Source organism: Varanus komodoensis, unplaced genomic scaffold (assembly GCF_004798865.1).
Source record: "Varanus komodoensis strain SLA01 unplaced genomic scaffold, ASM479886v1 scaffold48, whole genome shotgun sequence".
NCBI lineage: Eukaryota > Metazoa > Chordata > Lepidosauria > Squamata > Varanidae > Varanus > Varanus komodoensis.
This window is the reverse complement of record NW_025336059.1, coordinates 7,036,369-7,055,456: the sequence shown is the minus strand read 5'-3', so window position 1 is coordinate 7,055,456 and position 19,088 is coordinate 7,036,369. Positions and strand designations below refer to the sequence as shown.

Genomic DNA, 19,088 nt, shown 5'->3' with positions numbered 1-19,088 from the left:
GATTGGCTCGGGGCTTGGAGACGAAGGCGCTTCCGCTGCAGGGCCGCCGCAGCCCAGGGTGAGCTTCCCGGGGGCGCTGCCTCGCCCGGGGAAGCGCGGCGCGAATGTGCGGCGCCGGGCGGGTTGTCCGGGAAGGGCAGCGGCCGGGGGCACGACTGTGACCGCGCGCGTCGCGCTGCCGCGGTTGCACCGGTCCCGGCGGCGTCGGGTCGCTCTTCCCCGGGGCGGGGCGCTGGGCCGAGCCGAGCCCTTCCCTTCCCTTCCCTTGGCAGGAGCCCTCCTGGCATGAGAGCCCGTCCGCTAAAGGACTGCCCCTGCCAGCGAGGACACTCCAGCCCGGGGCTGAGCTTGGGCAGGTTCAAGCGGAAGCGGCGTGGGAGACGGTGGCTAGATCAGCGCCTCGTTCGCTTTGTAATTGCGCTGCAGGTTACGGGTTTTAAAATCTCTCCCCATAGAAAATCTTTCCCCATAGAAAGCCATTAAAAATGGGTGTGTGGCGGGGGGGTGGAGATTAACTGGGGTAACACGTGCTTCTAGGGGAGGAGAGTAAGCCGGTCTCCAGGGCTCCAAAATGCATGGTTTTGCAAGCGTTTAGTTTGGGACTGGACCTCTGCTGGAGGGTTTGCCCTGTGCACTTGGTCTGAACAACCTAGTGAGCAGTGGGGTCAGGGCTTCCAACCCCGTGGGAAACCCCTTCTGAATTTGTAGCTTCTCACCTTTGCAGTTGGCCAGCGGGAGGCCCCCTCTGCTGCAGGCCATGTGATCCTTTTGCCCACCTTTTGAGATTAGCCTTAAACCCCGGAACCATGAAGAGGCAGGAAAATTAGCCCAAACAGGCCGGCTTGGTTGAGCAAAGAAAGGCCCTTCCTTTTTCTAAACTGTTCTTTAATTTTTTAGACTTGAGCAAAAAGCCATATTTTGAGTAATGTCACGCCAAATCACCGTTCTGGTTGTTGGAGCAGGAAACAGAGGGAAGAATTATTCCTCCTATGCACTGAGTTATCCTACTCGCATGAAGGTAAAAATTCTTCTTGACGTATGCAATTGTGTTTCAGGGTGTGTGTTTGTGTGTGTGCATGCACTTCTGTCAAGGGTTTAGAGTTTCAAATAACAATGCCATTGAAATGATGCACCTGGCGAATTAAACTCCATGTGGAGGAGAGATATTGGAAACCTTTTCAGTGGCTCCCCCATTCATCTATTGGCAGAATTTTTCTTGTAGGGAGGAGGTTTAGGGGAGTTTTGGAAGGTGAGTACACTGAATAACTTACCGCTACAAAGCACAGCCATAACCACAAGCTTCTCCCTTTAACTGTATGAAGTTGCTTTGTAACTGAAATGGCATATTAATTACGTTAAAAGGTATCTGCCCTGTGCTTACCTGTTATCCTGATGCTTTGTCGCTCATTGTCCACAGCAATGGAAACAGTGGGTTTAATTCTTAGGAGTAATACAGAGCAGCAGACTGGCCTGTGTCTTCCTGTCTTGTAGCTTCCCAAGGGCTTTGGGAAGAACGAGAGAGGAGGAGGTCAGCTTAGAGACTTGGTTTTCTTCTTGGACAAAACCTTGAGAATTCAGGTGCAGTGCATGGAAAGTGTCTGAAGAGGCTGACTTCCTGTGGCCGCAGACCCGATTTCCCTTGCTCATTTCTGGAATCCTGCAGAAGACAAAGTCCGTTCTTGGCCGTTTGCATCATGGGATTAAGGGCATTCTTGTTGCTAATGAGGGCTGTGAGCTGCAGGAGAGCCCTTTGTGGGGGAAATGTTATGCTTTGTTCATTTACCAACACTGAAAGGGGGGGAGGGAGGGAGGGAGGGGTCCCTGTGATGCTTCGGTATCTTTTTTAAATTGATGCAGAAACTCTGTTCAGGGTAGAAAGAGCAACACAGTGGAATAGCAGTGTCGGGATGTACAGGAAGGCAAGGCATTGTGGGAAAAATTGTGTTTGGTGCGGGGAGATGCTGTTCCTTTACTTTCTCTGCCGCTCGCTGTGTTTCCAGCAAGGGTCATGCTGCATCCTTGTGAGGAGTAATCGGCCATAAATCCAAAGGGAAAATGAGGCGGACAGCTTGGCCGGTTGGGCAGCTGAGATCATAAATCGGTGCTCTGAGAGCGAGGAGGAGGCAGGAGCAGGGCTGCGAACGGGAGCTGGCCATTCGAGAGAGGAGGAGTGGGGCGCTCAGACGGACCCTGACGTGCTGCAGTGCACCACCAGCTGGTCCTCAAAGCTGGTCCTTCATGGCAGCGAGAGTGCCAGTCCCTGATCCCATGCCTGTGGCATTCGGAGGTTGCTTGCAATGTTGTCGTTCTGGGGGAGGGCTCAGATGGAGCGCCTGGGCCTTCCTCGTGAGCTGCTGTCATCGTTCAGGCGTGGTGGGAACTCGTCTTTCAGTCCTGGCTGCACGCCCTCCTGTGGCTGGGGACAAATGTCGAGGGTCTGCTGAGAAGGTCCTGGTTTTCCTGCAGACGTCCTTCTCTCCAGTCCTGGGCTTTTCTCCCCAACTCCCCAGGAGCAGGTGGTTCCTGAGCCATCTCCAGGTTCGCTCAGTCAACGCCCTGGGCCCAAAGTGAGCTGGGACCACCGTTCCAGCAGAGACACCCCATGTTCTTAGGGGAACACATTTAAGGTGGTGAGCTTTGTTCAGCATCTTGCATAGACCCCTAAACCAGTCCCATCCAGATCAAGATCTGTACATCCTTCATGACCTTCAGGCCACTTCACCCCAAAGCACACAGCCTGGGCTTGGCTGAAACCAGGGTACGAGATTTAGGAAGCATTTTGGCCAGAGCCGGTACAGGAAGTGTCAGTGCAGTTGGGGACATGATCTGCTCTCTCTCCTTGCTAGGTGGTGGGCGTGGCAGATCCTTGCACATTTGCCAGAAGAGAACTCCAAGAGGCTCACCGGATTGACAAGAACAACGTCTTTGATGGTACCTTATCTTGCCCATCCCCTGCACTGCACAGCCGCACTTGCCATTCTTTTCCCCCTCCCCATTCACCCTTACCTCTTTGGAGTTCCTTGTAAGAAAAAAGACAGGATATCAGTCTTGGTGGGCATGTCGTGAGCGGAGCCGGGGGTCAGACTAGATGGCCTGGGGAGCCCCTTCCGACTCGCTCTGTTTCTGTGTTTCTAACACAACAATGCAAAGTGATAACTTTAGGCATGCAGCCTTTTTGTACCGACACCCTCCATTGTCACTGCGTGCTCCTTGACTGTGAACTCTTATTCCTTTAAGACTGGAGCGCTGCGGCCGAGAGGGAGCGTTTTGCAGATGCTGTGATCATAGCCACCCCCGACATCCTCCATAAGGTACGGTCCGTGTCTCCCACTCGGGATTAACTGGAATGTATTTAGTCCCTGGAGCGCTGCTTTATGCTTTGTGTTGACAAACTTTGTCCTGGGTGTGAATGGAAAACTGAGCACGGTGATTACTTTGCAAGAGTTTTTCTGTGGGTTTTTCTGCTCTGGAGAGAGTTTTGCCCCCTTCCTTACACAGACATCTTCCACCTTCACTCCTTTAATTACACACATGTCCACACATGTGTGCAAGCACATGTGCTTCTATCTCGCACTGCTCCCCCAAAACTTTGTGGGGCTGCCTGCTTTGGGTATCCCCAAAGTACCCTGCAGGTTTATTTACACAAACATTGGTTCAATGCCTTTCCCCCAAAGCTTAGTTACAAACTCTCTAAAACCGGTTTGAAGAACAGGTGGAGGATGGTGCCTTGAGTGACCCAAAGTCCAACCAATTAGCACTGGTGTAAAGGCTCCCTGAGAAGGGAGAGGATATGGGTCTGTTGGGGATGCATGAACTAATCAATTTGCCAGGTGTAACTGTGACTATTACTAAACTTGGCGGATTGGTTTCTGCTGGCTTTGATGGGGTTATGCAGCCAAAAATTTCACTCTGAAATGGTGTGTGTGTGCTTGTGACAAAAGATCTCATTTCTCTCTACATGGAGGGTGAATTAAAATGCCAGCTGTGCCACGCTGACTTGTGGTTCATTTCCCATCAGGCACCGGCAGTGGCTTTTGCCCGCAAAGGATATCACATCTTGCTGGAGAAGCCCATGGCGGTGAGTGTGGGTGGATTGTAGCTCTGGCCGTGGAGGGAGGAAGATGCCTGGGCCACGGAGGCTGTATGCCATGAGCCAGGGCTCCTCCTCTCACACATGCAAAGCCACAGATCTCTTTTGCAAAATGTTCTGTATTGACAAAAGTGTTTTCTGGGTGCAAACCACCCGGGGGGAATCTCTGAGCATGCAGTGAGTGGATTGGCAAACCCAATCTAGTGTTTACCTCCAGGAACCCTCCTTAGGAGCTTGCCTGGGCCCCATCCCTTTGGGGGACCTTCTGAGAAGAAGTTTGCCTCCTCTCTGCAAGCCAGTCCTTTACCTGGTTGCCCTCCTCTGCCAACATTGCATCGTGTGGTCAAGGAAACTCCCCTGCTCCAAGTCCCATCCCACCGATTGTACATCTTGGTTATTCCCAGGGACTTGACTGCCCACCTGGAGAGCCTGAGAAGCCTGGCCTTGAGAGAAGCATCTCCGCTTCTCTCCTCTCAGCATCTGGAACTGGCCGACATTCCCAGGCCCCTCTGGTGCTGTTTCCTCCTCCAAAGTCCAGCCAAGAGGCCCTGGGAACGTGTGCCCAGGTCTTTCTCTCCCCCAGCACTGCATTGCTGAGCCGCACACCTGGTTGCAAGGATGAAGTGCATTTCTGAGCGCACTCAAATTTTATGTAGGATGTCTTGAGGAGCACTGGCCTGATTTGGGGGGAATTTTCTGTGAGGATACGGTGGCATTGGGGAACTGACATCCCAGTATGAGTTTCTTGGAGGAAGGGCAGGGATAAATAGAAGGGGAAAATGGATTTACAGAGATGGGAGAAGACACCTTGTGCAGCTACTTAACCCACCTGGCTCTTATGCATTGTGTTGTGGGTGGTTTTGGGTCTGTTGTGAGAGGGGAAGGGCAGCTGCCACACATGGAAATGGTGTGGAATATTTGGAGACAATTCTTCTTGTGTTTTCGTTTTGTAAGGTAAGGAAAAGAAAACCCCTCAGTTTTCCACAGGATCTTGGCATCTGGACGATTTTTGCTCTGCTCTAATTAAAATAAACAAGGTAATGAGTGTTCACCAGGTCCAAGTTTGTTGTCTCTTTTTCTTTTGCTCCATTAGGTCACACTGGAGGACTGTAAAGAAATCGTTCTAACTTGCAAATCCAGTAATGTGAAGCTCTTGGTATGCCACGTCCTGCGTTACCACCCGGTTGTTTTGAAGGTCAAGGTATGTGAGCCAAGCTAGCAGGGATGGCACTCAGAAAAATAATACTTAGTGCTTTTTCCGTAAGAAAAAAGGTGCCGGAACTCATGAAATTATTTACCTTTTGCACATAGTCAATCACTGTACGCACACCCACACACGTCAGTTGTGTAACGAAACATAACGGTCACCGCCCACAGTAAGCACTCAGCGCGCGACCACACGACCACTCGCAAGCCGAGCAGCGCCATCGCAACCAGCGTGGACGAAGTGCGCACGCATCGGGCTCGACGCACAAGCAGCCCGCACGCACCATTTTAATGATTTTGCCACCGACCTGCTACACTCGACAGGTCGATTCAAATCCACATGGACCAAACATCACATTTTCAAAAGTTACTTTTAAAACTTGGAAAATCTGTTGAAGAAAGGTGCCAAAACTCTGTTCCAGTGTGTTTTATGACAAAAAAAGTACTGCTTCTTCTAATAGCAAACCCACCTAGCCAGGGGCCAAGAATTAGAGCCAGACAAGGGCCTGGAGAAACTTGAGCAAATGTTGGCATCTTCAGGGGAAGCCCAAGGTTTATAGGACTACAAAAAAAACTTAGATTCCGTTCTGCACACAACCGTGGCTGCTGTAACCCATGACTGGACCAAACTTGCCCCCCCCCCCCCCCCGCCCCCAGAGGGATTCTCCTTTGCTATTCATTGCAGGTAATAGTGGATCGATATAATTTTATACTGACAAATCAATTGCATCCATATAATCATTTAAGTGTATCTGCTTCCCCTAGAGAGACTTACAGCAGTGCATAGAACTGAAAATTTCTGTAACATGCAATGATAGAAAGTCACAATAATACAAGTAAGCAATGACATCGAAAAGCACTTAGAGTTTATTTGCTTATTTATTCAGCACTTAAAGATTATTTGTCATTGTTTCCAGTGCTTGTTTATAAGTTAACTTGAAGGACAGCTTAGGAATCCAGAGCTCAATAAAGCAGATACAGTAAAACCTTGGATTGCGAGTAGCTTGGTCTGCGAGTGTTTTGCAAGATGAGCAAAAAGCTTTTCTAAATTTTAACTTGATACACGAGCAATGTCTTGCCGTATGAATTTTATGTGCGCTGTGACGTGACGCTCGGCAGGCAAAACTGAGAGCTGGTTCTTTTCTCCCTCGCTGCGGGGGTGAGCACAGCATCGTCTCCCCCCGCAGCATGCCCGTGATTGCGCCTGCCTTCCCCACTCCCCGAGCGCGCCCACTTCAAATTTTGGTGATTAAAAAAAAAAAAAAGTTACAGAACAGATTAACCCTTTTTTACACTGGACCTTATGGGGAAATTCGCTTTGATATACAAGTGCTTTGGATTACAAGCATGTTTCCGGAACGAATTCTGCTCGCAGTCCAAGGTTTTACTGTAACTTTGATGGCTACTTGGAGGTACAAAGAGTGAGAGGAGTGGTGTTGATGGCTTGCCCCAATTTTTCATTAGGAACTGCTGGACGCTGGATGTATTGGGGACATCTGCCACATTCAACACCTGGAACCTGTAAGTACTGCTCAGGTGATGCGTGAGGATGTCCGGAGAACTCGCCATCTGCTCCCATCACGTCTTGTAGCCAGAGAAATTCCAGCCGTGCGTTTCAGCATCGGTCTGCTTGCTCATGTGTCCAGCCCGTCCTCCGGTCTGTCCTTCCATCAGCCTCTTGGTCATGCGGAGAGACGATCCCAAGATCGTCTGTTGTACTTCGTGGCCACATGGAGATTTGAACCCGCGTCCTGTTGCAGGACCCCAAGCACTTCGCCACGCGGGTTCTGTTTGGGGTTGAGGAGAGACTTGAACACGAGTCTCTCCAAATGAGCAAACAACCTTTGCCACTCCGGCTCCAAGCATGATTTTGAGCAGTCGCTAACCCATTGCGTTGAATGGGATAATCCCCCATTCTGACCCAGGAAGGATCTAAAAGTAGTTTGGAATCATAAATGAGAAGTACAAAAGAGAAACCAGGAAATCAGTGCCTCTGACAGCAAATTCAGGTAATGAACACAGTTCTGTGCCCACAGGCAGTGTGGTGAAGTGGTTAGAGTATTGCAATGGGACTCAGGAGATGTGGGCTCTAGTCTTTATTTGGCCATGGAACTCACTGGGTGACTCCAACATAGTCACTGACTTTCAGCCTGGTCTACCATGACTGTACAATGTGACCATGGCTGTAAGCCCATGTTTTTTGGGCTGCTGTTCCCGAGGAAGAGGACTTCCCTCTGGGGACGGCCCATTTTTTGAAAGCTCTGCCCAGATGGGTGCTGAAGTCGTTCTCCTTCCAGCCCCAGATCGAAATGAACCCATTTTTCTGTTTTGAAAGCAGGAGTGGGGAATGTGGGGCTCACATCGTGCCCCATGGGGTGGGAATTGGGGTGGAGGAAGAGAGCCATTCCTCAAGGGATGCGTTTCAGTGAAGGAACTTGAGGACCTAAGAAGATGAGAAAAGAACTGCATCATACCAGGAGTCCTCCTAAGTCAGGGCTCCATTCCTACAGTGGAGGACCAATATCCCAGTGGGAAGATCCCAAGCAGGACAGTCCATCCCCACATGCTTGTACACAGGCATATGGTCTCTGACCTGAAGGTAGCCCATTGCCATTGGGAGCACCTGAACTGTGCAGTGATTCGAGTCTTAGAATCATAGAATGGTTGAGTCGGAAGGGGCCACGGAGGCCATCGAGTCCACCCCCTGCTGTTGCAGGACACCAAGTCACACCAATCCCACTCGGAGGGGCTGCCCAGGTTCTTTCTGAACGTCTCTAGTCTCTCTTAGATGAGGCCTTGCAAGATGATGCTCATGTTGGGGAAGTTACTGAGTCTTAGCCTCACCTACCTCACAGGGTTGTTGTTGTGAGGTTAAACAGATGGGAAGAAAAAGTTGAACATCACTGGGCTCCGTGGAGGAAAAGGCAGGACAGAAACAAAGAAACAGCGAGTCAGAAGGGGTCTCCTGGGCCATCTAGTCTGACCTCCGGCACCAGCCAACTCCGCTCGCGACACGCCCACCATGCGCATGTCCAGCCTATCTTTGAACAATAGAAACATAGAAATATGACCAAATGCGATCGTGCTCTACATGTACCTGAAAGGTTGTCACACAGAAAAGCCAGGATCTCTTCTGGATCGTGACAGACACGGAATAACGGGCTCAAGTGACAGGAAGCCAGATTCCAGTTAGATATCGGGAAGAACTTCCCGACTGTTAGAGCAGTATGACAACGGAGCCCACGACCTCAGGAAGTGATGGGCTCTCCCGCACTAGAAGCATTCCTGGTGCAGCTGGACAGCCCCCTGGAAGTGGTGGTTTAGCTGGGAGTCCTGCACCGAGCAGGGGGCTGGTCCTGATGGCCACTTTGGGCCCTTCCTATTCTGTGGGCCTGCGGATTCATGGCCTTTCGTGGCTCTCACAAGGCATGGCCACCCAGAAGCCTCCCTTCTTCCCATCCGATGATTAACATTTTTGTCATCTCCCCACTTTTGGCAGTGTTTTCCCTGGACTTGTTTGGAGGGCGCTGACCCACTGCTTTTGCCCATCGCTGGAATATGGCTCTGCAGAACTTCTCTTCTCGTTCTTCTTTCATCCAGGTTGGATTCTGGCATTTTGCACACTCGTTCGTGCGGGGCAACTGGCGGAACGAAGCCCAGAGTTCTTTTTCTCTGCTGACGAAGTCCTGCCATGACATCGACCTCATCAATTTTTGGATGGGCAGCAAAAGGTAGAATGATACGCGCTCTCTCTATCTACAGTTTCCTGTGGGAATCAGTGAGAGGTTCATTCTGCCTTAAGCCGAGATGAATTTCACTCCAGCTGCCCTAAAGGTGAACATTCACAAGTGACCATGCGTGTACGCTTGGCCTGCTGTCCGGAGTAGCAGCCACCCTTATGTCTGTCTAGGCCGGGATCGTGTGTCCTGGGGTGGAGAACTTCTCCATGGCCTGCTGGTTCGTCTCTTGAACTGGGGACTGAACCAGAGACCATCCTAGTTAATTCGTCAATTTCATAGGTGAGATAGGTGCTGCATGAGGAAGTCCATTCTCGTTCCCAGGTGTCCCACCATGCAGGTCCATGGGATGACCCCCGGTTCTAGAGAAGAGGAGTTGTTGAGCTTCTTGGCTCGACCTCAAAATGCCTCATTTGGTTTTTTTCTTTCAGATGTGTGAAAGTGTCTTCTTTTGGCAGTCTGTCCCATTTCACGAGCAAGAACAAGGTTTGTTCCGTTTTCCTACCATATGTCGATCTGCTCAGAGACAGAGGTACGCCGTGTGTTGCTCTGTTTGTGACCACTTCTAGTCACCTTACCTGAAAATGGGCGTTACTGAGTTGGAAAAAATACCGAGAAGGGCAGGAAAATGATCGGGGCTGGAGCCGCTCTCCCATGAGGAGCAGCAGCAACAGCTGGGACTGTTGTTGTTGTTATTATTATTTTTATACTGCCCATAGCCAAAGCTCTCTAGGCAGTTGACAGCAATAATCATAGAATCATACACTCAAGTCACCCATCCCACTTCTGCCCAGGCCTGACCCTGCTTAGCTTCCAAGATTAGGCAGGATCAAGAGGCAAGTCAGGAGAGACATGATAGGGGCGTTCGAAATTATGCATGGTGTAGAGGAAGTAGAGAGGGACTCTCTGCTCTGTCTACCGTAACACTCAAATACTTTCTCTCCCATAACGCGCAAGTCCAGGGGCATCCCAAGAAGCTCGTGCTGGGAGGTTTAGGACTGATAAAAGGAAATATTCCTTCGCTCAGCATGTAATTAAACTGCGAAATTTGTTGCCATGTGATGGCTGCCAGTCCGGATGGTGTTAGGAGGGGTCTGGACAGATTCGTGAGGGAGGAGGCCGCCAGTGGCTACTGGCCTTGCTGGCCATGGGCTTCCTCCTTCCCCAGCAGCGGCCCGCCTGCACACACCGGCTGCCGAGGGGCTGGGCAGGAAGAGGCCTTGCACCCATCCTGCGGGAGGGGTCCTGGGGCAGCTGCTTTGCCACTGTGTGTGCGGAGCGCTGGGCTGGATGGACCTTGGGTCTGATCCAGCCGGGTTTTTTCTTATGTATTTAAAGGTTCCGGAACAATAATGCATACTTTTGCTCAGTATTTTCCTTTGACTGTAGTTCCCACTCCTTCCCTGTTGCTACTTAAAATGGATTTGCTTGGCTTGTTTATTGGTTAGAAATGTGAGATTCCCTTTTCTTTTGTGATGCTGCTGGAGATGCGTTAGCTAAGATTTGCACGTCTGCCCCCATTAGTAGTGATTCCATTAGGATTCAGACCTAAAAAATGACGCTTTAATCCATCGGCCGCCAAACTGTATTGCTATGTCTTTGGTTTGTTTAACAGCTTTGCTGCCCTTTTAATTCCAAATGCTAATTGAATTCCTAATCACTGATTGAGTTGAATTTCAATTTCCTAAAACAAAACAACCACCAACCCGACATGGAAACACACCCTTTATTTTGCATTTACTTCAGTGGATATAATGCAGCTATATTTCCTGGAAGAGGATTGTGACAGGTTATCTTTGCATTTCAATCAGAAACACACACGAACAGAACTGGGTTTTTGGTTTTTTTTACGACTTTCTTCCTTTTCCCACAACTGTATTTGTCACGAACACCGATCGGCACCAAGAATTCCCCAGCAATGCCCTTGTGACTGTTCTCCTTTAGCCCAAAGGAGCTGCCAGTCGCTGCTTAGACTGTCCAGTGGAACAATCCTGCCCGTATTCTGCTAAGAAGATCTACCTGGAGAGGGCCGAGAAGGTAGGATCACTCAGTGAGCTACTGGGAGAGAGCCTTACAGTGTTTATCCTTCTTGTAGGCCTCCCAGACGCATCTGGCCGGGAAGAGGGTGCTGGAAGCTGGCAAGATGAACTACTTCTTGGTCTGATACAGCGTGACACCCGTTAAGCAAGTGCCGTTTTATTTCGTTCCAGGGTTACTTTTGGTGGCCCGTGTCAGTGGTGTGTAAGGGCGGTGAGTACGACATAGAATCACTGACCGAAGAGTTGCGCAGTGGCCCGTACGGAAGGTGCGTTTACGAATGCGACAACGATGTTGTTAGTAATCAGGTACGCCGTGTTAGACTCACCTTGCTTTTAATCCTCGGTTTTTTAAGTCTTGCTCGTTGCATGGCGAGCACGAAGATGCTCTTTCTCCCTCGTCTGCAAAGAGTTATCCTCTGCATTCCCTGGGGGCTTTTCTACATTTATGGTAGACTCGGGTTTCCCTGCACAGTTGTTTATGGGTTTTTAGGTGGCGTCATGACCCCTCACTTTCACCTGTGCGTGGAACCAGCACTTTCTGCAATTCTCTTTAGAGGAGCGAGAACCTTGCAGGGAAAATAAGTGAGCAGTTTCCTCTTGTGTATTTGTTTAATTATGTCACTTAGTGGCTTAGGTAATGGGAAAGGAAATCATTCATGGCCAGGATCTCAGTTCTGTAACAAGGCCAAAAGCAGATGCACTGGATGACTGCCGTTTAAGAGCCTCCTGTAGAAAAACCTTCAGCTTTAGAAATATGAATATTCGATATTTAACTTCAGCAGCTGATTGTGCAGTGCCAGTCACATCTGACAACTCAATGTCGGAGACAACATCTTGGCAGTTGCCGGACTGCTGTTTTGAATTCATTTCATGCATCTCTTTTAACCCATCAAAAATGATAATTCAAAAATGATTGAGAGCTGGTGTGGTTGAGGGAGTGTTGGACTGGGAACTGCAGAGATCTGGGTTCAAGTCCCCACTCATCCATGCAGCTCACTGGCTAGTTAGCGTCTCTCAGCCTAACCTACCTTACAAGGTGGTTGTTGTGAGGATGAAATGGAGTGCAGGACGATTACGCAAGTTGTGTTCAGTTTCTTGCGAGAGGTAAAATGGCGGGATATAAAGGCTGCATAATGAAGAGGATGATGACGACGACCTAATACTTAGCATGCTGATGTTACTTTCGATTTTGAAAGCCAAACAAGAATAGTGAAGTGTCCATTTTTCTTGGCAGAATGTTGTTAGCCTCTTATTTATTATTTATTTATTTATTAAAACATTTCTATGCTGCCCCATTCGCCGAAGCCTCGGGGTGGCTCACAACATAATTAAAATACAAGAAATAACAATATAAAATTGTATATTAATGAACTAATGTATCTTAGTTCATTAAGTTTTGTAGAGACGCACCTAACCCCCTTTTGGCTTCTGAGACTTCACTAGACATTGTCTACACGTGTTGAAACCCGTATTTCCAGTCTCAAGAATCAGAAACTCCTTTTTTAATTGAAGAAAGAATGGAGCCATCTTCTGCCAGCCCTCCTCTGCTACCACTTGATCCTGACTTTTACTCATTTAAACTCTTTTCAGGTTGTCAATATGGAATTTGAAGGAGGAGCAACGGCGGCCTTTACAATGGTTGCCTTCACCAAGCAGCTGGGCGTGAGAAAAACCACCATCTATGGAACGAAGGTAGAACTGAGCAACTTTTCCGCGTGCTTAACAATGCGTACAATTCTGCAGGCACAGCCCACCCTTTGCATTCTGCCCGAGCCAGTGGGAAAGTCTCTCCGTTAAGGATGCCTTGCAGTTCAGTTCTACGTGGCTGAGTATGGCCAGGCTTACTGTCCATCCAGGTAAATGAGTCCAGGATTGCAGCCTTCCATCTGCTTACCTGTGACTGGTTTTGCAGAACTTAATTGGGCTTCTGTTTGAGTGGCTTATATACAGTATGAGATTGCACTGTGATTCTTCGGGTTTCGTGAGTTTTAATCTATGGATTGGATAAAGCTAAGAACAGAGAAGTTCTACATAAATAAAAATTGTGTTCACCACACACACACACACACACACACACACACACACACACACACACACACACGGAGGGAGGGAGGGATTCTTAGGTGGGATTCTAAGTTAACGTTTACCTTGGGGAAACGCAGCATTTCTCAGCTTCACACTTTTCCCCTCTTGCTCATGTTTACACGCACCTCTCTTCTGAGAGAGGCTTGCCTCGGATTGTTTCATACGTCCCTGAAGACTAATTTTTTAAAATGCATGACCTGGCGCTTAATCAATGGCAAAGTTTGCAGCAACTGAAATGCTTCTCATGCGTCCCTCTGTGTCAGTTGACTGACTCAGTGCGTCGCTCAGGTCTGCATTATCACAGCCTTGGAATGAATTGGTTCTATTTTGCCCAGATGGGACCTTTAGAAATAGCTGTAAAACATGGCAATGTCGGGGTGGGAAAAACAATATTGGTGTCCCCATGTCTGCCACCTACATAAGTCCATCAAGTCCACTTATAAATGGAAGGGTTAGGGGGTTATGATAAAAACAATAAGGGGTATTTATTTGAGTGACCTTTAGCATCTTCTTGGGCATCCCTGGACCATGGGAATGTACCGTCTTAATTTTGAGAAACCTTGATTTGTACACTCATCTGTAGGATGCTGGGAAAATTTGGACCTAGCTTATCTGCCAAACTAAATGGGTGTTCTTCCAGGCTGGGCCTTGTGAGCTTTGCCTTTATTTTATTTTATTTATTTAAAATGTTTGTATGCTGCCCTTTACAATGTCTCAGGGCGGCGATAACATAAATAAACAGGACACAGCATCACACATAAAATATAAAATCAATACTTAAAACAACACTAACTTTTAAAATACTGGGAAAATAAAAAGGGTTTGGCCTGGTGCCAAAATGAAAAAAGCTCCAGATCTTGGAGGTGTATATATATATGGAAGGAAGCGCTCCTTCAGAAATCCATTCCTGTAGAACGAATACCTAGAACACTAACAGATACCGTAACATTCTGATGTAATTCTGGTTTTAGGGAGAGCTCCACTGTGAAGGTGCAGGACCTGTGGAGGTCTTTGATTTCCTCCAAAAGAAGAAACAATTCTTTTCTCCTGAGAAGGCACCTGGTATCCCAGAATGCTTAAGTGGCCACGAAGGGGCAGATTACTACCTGATGGAGAGCTTTGTTTCAGCGATTGCTGTAAGTTTTGCTTACTCCAGTGGCTTTTTCTTTTTAATCCCCCCACAACGCATGGAATACATCGCCCATATCCTTTACTGTTGCAGCTGAGTTCGAAGATGCCGCTGGTGTCTAGCAGCTGGTTATTTTAAAGCACATCCAGTATTTTTGGTTGTATCAGCAATATACAGTGCTCAATATGGATTGCTGGGAGAAAGAAGTGTTCAAACCATAATCCAGTTTGCACACCAGCAAAACTATCAAGAAGCTCTCTTGCCCCCAGTGAGTAGAGTTGTGATATCTGAGAGTCTGCCTTTCCCCATATAGACCACACTAGACCAGACTTTTTCCAGGAGAGGCCTCCTCTGTGTTGCAACCAATTATTGTTTCCTTGCTTGTGGCTTCTGCATTGTGGGACCGGCTGTGTGAAATGCTCTCTTTGTGTGGAGTGTTGCACGGTTGACTACAGTTGTTTAAGTATTTCCTTGCTAGCCATCACCAGCTACCTCTGTCGTCACGGTATTTGTCGTTATTTTATTTTATGAACAATGTTAGGATTTACTTTTAAAGGAATAGTGGTATGGAAATTGTTTGACATTCTTGTTTGGTCCATCCCTGTTGCTTCCGACGTATCATAAGGACTAGGAACTTGGCCCTGGACTTTTTTCAGTGGTGTTGCCACACCTTTGGATTTCCCTCATCCAAGAAGCTAGCCTTGCTGGCCATGGGCTACCTCCTCCAGCAGAAGCAGCGTGCCTGCATATACCTGTTGCTGAGGAGCAAGGTGGCCTTGCACCCGTCCTGCTGGAGGGATCCTGTGGGAGCTGGTTTGCCACCACGTGTGCAGAATGCTGGGCTGGATGGACTTTGGGTCTGATCCAGCCGGGCTTTTCTTAAATCCTCAAGAACCTTGACACAGCATTTAATTGGGGGAGGGGGTTAGAGCGAGCTGCTGACTTTTTAAAATTCCCCGAGCTCATTATGCTTGAACTGATGCTATATCGAGGATGGTAGTGTTGATTTTGAAAGCTGCTCTGTGTAGAAGTTGTCCAATGTGGAAATTCAGTATTTTAAACCATTTTTATTTGTAAAATCTATTAGTCTATCTCTCATAAAATTAACAAAATAGTAGGTATTTCTTTTACAATAAGCCAGCACGTTTCCCTCCTTGATTCAGACTGAACCTCTTTGCTTTTCTAAATGTTGAAATAGGAGAATAATCCAACCCTGATTCGGACCGGTGCGGACGAGACCTTAAACTCTCACCTCCTAGTGTTTGAGGCAGAGAGATCACGGAGAGAAGAGAAGGTTGTGTTTCTGGAAAAATGACAGCACCTCAGCCCACACTCCACCACTGCTTTATCATCGAAGGAACAGAGCGCTAAATCGCACTTGATCTGCAGCCTGGCTTTAAAGTTCACGTTCTCTTCCAGCAAGAATCTTGGGTACATCCTATTGAAATAGTGAGAAGAGTTTGCATTTCAGTGATTTAAGGACATATGCATAATTTTTTATGGTGCCAAGTGCCACTGGATGTTTGTGTGAATGAAAATAATGGCATAGTGACATGCTTTTGGTACGCAAGACAGAGCTCCGTGGTTTTGAATTGCTTTTGCAGAACAGTTTCCTGAGTTTACGGTCTTAAAATGCAGAGTTCACTGTCTTGCTCAGCCTTATATGTAGAAGCTTGACGACAGCATCTGTGTAGTTGTGGGTAGGGAAAAGAACTTGCACCAAAACGCTGTTAAACTAGCTTCTTGTAACGCTGGTTCAAAGCGGAAGGCAAGAAGGCTGCTGTGTCAACTACGCATTTCAGTCAGGAGGGCTTGTTCAAATTTTAAATACTATCCAGAGCAAATAACCACCTCATGACTTCAACTACAAGTGGGTTATCTCCATGGTGGCGCCCACCGTAAGGTATGTCATCCTCCCTGGTACTTGAGAAGTGCCAACAGGAGCATGTTTTAGATTTCTGTTAGTCTCATCTCTGCCCTGAACTGACTGAGCCTTCCAGTAAGTTGATTTAGCACTGTGATTTTTAGTTCTGATTTTACGTATTTTACAGTGCCTGCAAGAGTACTCTCACCCACTTTTCTCCTCTGACTTTCCCACCTTTTGTTATACCCTGGAATGTAGATGGATTGGATTGGTGCCGTTACCAAAGTGGGGTAAATGTTTGCAAGGCAGAGTAGTTTCATGTTGTTGTTAGTCGCGAAGTCATGTCTGACCCATCGCGACCCCATGGACAACATTCATAGTTTCATAGTAGGATGTATTTTGATCTTGTAAATGGTTGAGGTGTTTTTATAGAAGGTCAGTGGTGCAGAAACTAAAATGACACTCTGGCTGTGAGTGTAAGTCTAGTTATGGCTAGCTATAGAGGACAAGGGACTGCAGGGAGACTAGTGAGTGGCTCGGCAGAGCGTGTTCTCTCTTGTTCACAAGCCACACTGAAACGCAGTGGGCTGACCCAGGAGCGATGGAATTCTGTGCCCTCTGCCAGGCCCCAGCAGGCTGATAAAAGGATCTGCAAGCTAGTAACTTGGCTGGACTGATGAGCAAGAGCACTGTAAGATGTTCTGCAGCTTCCAGGTTCCCCCATACTAACAGTCTGAAAGCTGGGTTAAGCTTGTAAAATTATTTAATTGAAGGCGGTAATTCAACAGCTGAGAGCTACAGCACAAGCTGAAATGTGGGATCCAATAGGCCATGGCTCTGTAGCCGTGGGGTGGAAGTGTTCGGCTGTCCAAGTTGCTGCTTTTCACTTCCTTGGCAGGGCAGATGTTCCTCATGTACCCTGGTACTGCCCTCTGAACTGGTGGCAGGTGTCATCTTTGCATCTCTTGTCTTACTCTTTCACAGCCAGGTTTTCTTCCTGAGCCGCCTTTGCGGCCTCCAGGGCTCTCTTCTTTCTCTCTCTCTCAGCATTTGTAATGGTCATAGGATGCAGGGGGAAGAATCCTGCGAGTCCTAAGGAACAAAAAGCAAGGCATTTTGTTATCTCTGTTTACTGTCATGTCCTGAGCTCAATTGTCTCAAGTTAAAAGAAGTGAGTCAAAATATATTCATCAAAACTCAGCTATACACATACATATGATTGGCCCTTTTGGATTCCACTTGAAGACTGATGTCATAGCCACTTAGCTTCCCCATGGCAACTTAAAAAACAAACAATATGGCCTTTGATTTTAATATCTATTTTTATTACGTATATCCCACTTTTTTTCTATCAGGCACTCAAAGAGGCTTCTATAATTCTGACTGAACACATAATTGTACACAACATGAAAAACAGCTCCGAGGATAGATTACAGCAAGCTGGGAAAAGTTAAAACTACAGCAGAATTATGTCTCAAGGCAATTCTGAGTGTTAAAGTGTTTTTTTTTTGGGGGGGAGTGGTGGAGGACTGATGCAACAGCATAAGGGAAATTGCTATATATTCCTTTGACAGAGGAGTAGAACACAAATGTCCAAGCATTAAAGCTGCAAAAGGCCTTTTGCAATTGGTAATCAGAAACAAGGTGGCTTACCCAGAAGCTTTTCAACAGGCTTGGTGAGGAGGACACCATTGGCAAGCCAGAATTTCAGCCGCTCTATGTTCAGGCCTACTATTTTTTCTCCGTGGTTATTGGGAAGTGGGTCATAGCAGCCAATTTGATCTAAGTACTTGCCATCCCGGGGTCGCTTGTTGTGTGCAGCCACAATCCGATAGTAAGGCCTGTTGGCACAGCCACCAAGAGCAAGACGGATGACAACACGTACTTTGTGGTACCTTTTCATGAGGCATTGCCCTGTATTGGAGACCATGTAAAAGCAAACTTTTTCAAAAAGAAGCCCCCTTTCCCAATCTGTTAAGCAAGCAATTTCTAGATCCATTAATACAAATCTTTCAGCTATGCTTGTGTTTATAGCAATATTATCTGACTATTTCATTGATTTTAAAACTGTGTGGCATGGGAATCTTAGAAAATAAGTGGCCTTCTAGGGGAGAACTTCTTAAGGCATCATGTCCTTAACTGCACAGGGGCACTTTTATTTAAGCATTCACCTTGTGGCCGTAAGGGAGCAGGAATTTTTGCAGCGGAGCGGCCAAGTGGTCCGATCATTCTGTTCCTCTGTTAGGCCGCCTTGTTTCCATACATTCTGCAGGTGAGAGAGAGGCTCTCCCTCAGCTCTGTACCTTCTCTCCCAACCTGTCTGGTGGAAGGCATTTTGATTCGCACTGTGAGCTATTAACTTCTCAGGCCCCTGCGTCTTTCAGACTGACTGACTAGAAGACCGCTGAGCCTTAGCACTGCGCAGTTCTGCAACACAGGGGAGCTAATCCTGGCCTACCTTGCAGGGCTCCTGTGAAGGCAGTGATGACTACGCCATGCACTCTCCAAGCGGACTTACCCAGGTGAACCATGGCGGCCCCTTGGCGGAGAGAAGGCGAGGCAACGAGGTAGTCAGGCCCTCGGCATCTACGACTGCAAAAGAGCAGCTGAGGACGCAGCTGTGTTCCCCGGCAGGACCCGCAGGAGCAGGAGGGAGGCCCAGCTCTCCCTGCTGAATGTCTGCCTGGCCCGCCCTGCGCGCTCCACGCCGCGGCTCGGGAGACAAGGGCACCCGCGGCGCCGCTCACCAGCCCGCCGAGGTCGGAAATGACCTCAAACCCGCGCGACGTCTCCGGCGCATGCGCGCTGTGCCTGCCTGGGCGGGCCGCCGGCCGAGCATATCTCGCCGACCAATCCCTGCGCGAGCCCTGGCGTTCTGGGTCCGCCTCTCCAGCAGCTTCCGCCGGAAGTGTGCCGCGTTGCTAAGCGACAGCGGCTT

General features: G+C 48.3%; 2 protein-coding genes across 3 annotated transcripts; one reads left to right on the top strand and one right to left on the bottom strand.

Annotated features, from left to right (window-relative positions):
• The first annotated feature begins 1 nt into the window (after window position 1).
• Window positions 2–15,999, top strand: LOC123031084. The gene is made up of 14 exons (XM_044445545.1): window positions 2–58; window positions 898–1,018; window positions 2,847–2,931; window positions 3,238–3,311; window positions 4,019–4,078; window positions 5,184–5,291; window positions 6,761–6,817; window positions 8,897–9,027; window positions 9,465–9,519; window positions 10,978–11,070; window positions 11,244–11,378; window positions 12,663–12,764; window positions 14,129–14,293; window positions 15,485–15,999. Exons 2-14 carry the CDS (start codon window positions 926–928, stop codon window positions 15,599–15,601), a joined length of 1,275 nt encoding a protein of 424 aa, XP_044301480.1. The 5' UTR covers window positions 2–58; window positions 898–925; the 3' UTR covers window positions 15,602–15,999.
• An 896-nt stretch (window positions 16,000–16,895) lies between these two features.
• Window positions 16,896–18,920, bottom strand: MRPS16 (mitochondrial ribosomal protein S16). 2 transcript variants are annotated; one of them, XM_044445548.1, is made up of 3 exons: window positions 18,669–18,920; window positions 17,804–18,064; window positions 16,896–17,242 (listed from the first exon to the last, which is right to left on the bottom strand). In XM_044445548.1, exons 1-3 carry the CDS (start codon window positions 18,679–18,681, stop codon window positions 17,121–17,123), a joined length of 396 nt encoding a protein of 131 aa, XP_044301483.1. In that variant the 5' UTR covers window positions 18,682–18,920; the 3' UTR covers window positions 16,896–17,120. The 2 variants fall into 2 exon arrangements, with proteins under 2 accessions (XP_044301483.1, XP_044301482.1); XM_044445547.1 differs by lacking the exon at window positions 18,669–18,920 and having other exon boundaries at window positions 17,804–18,095.
• Window positions 18,921–19,088: the final 168 nt, after the last annotated feature.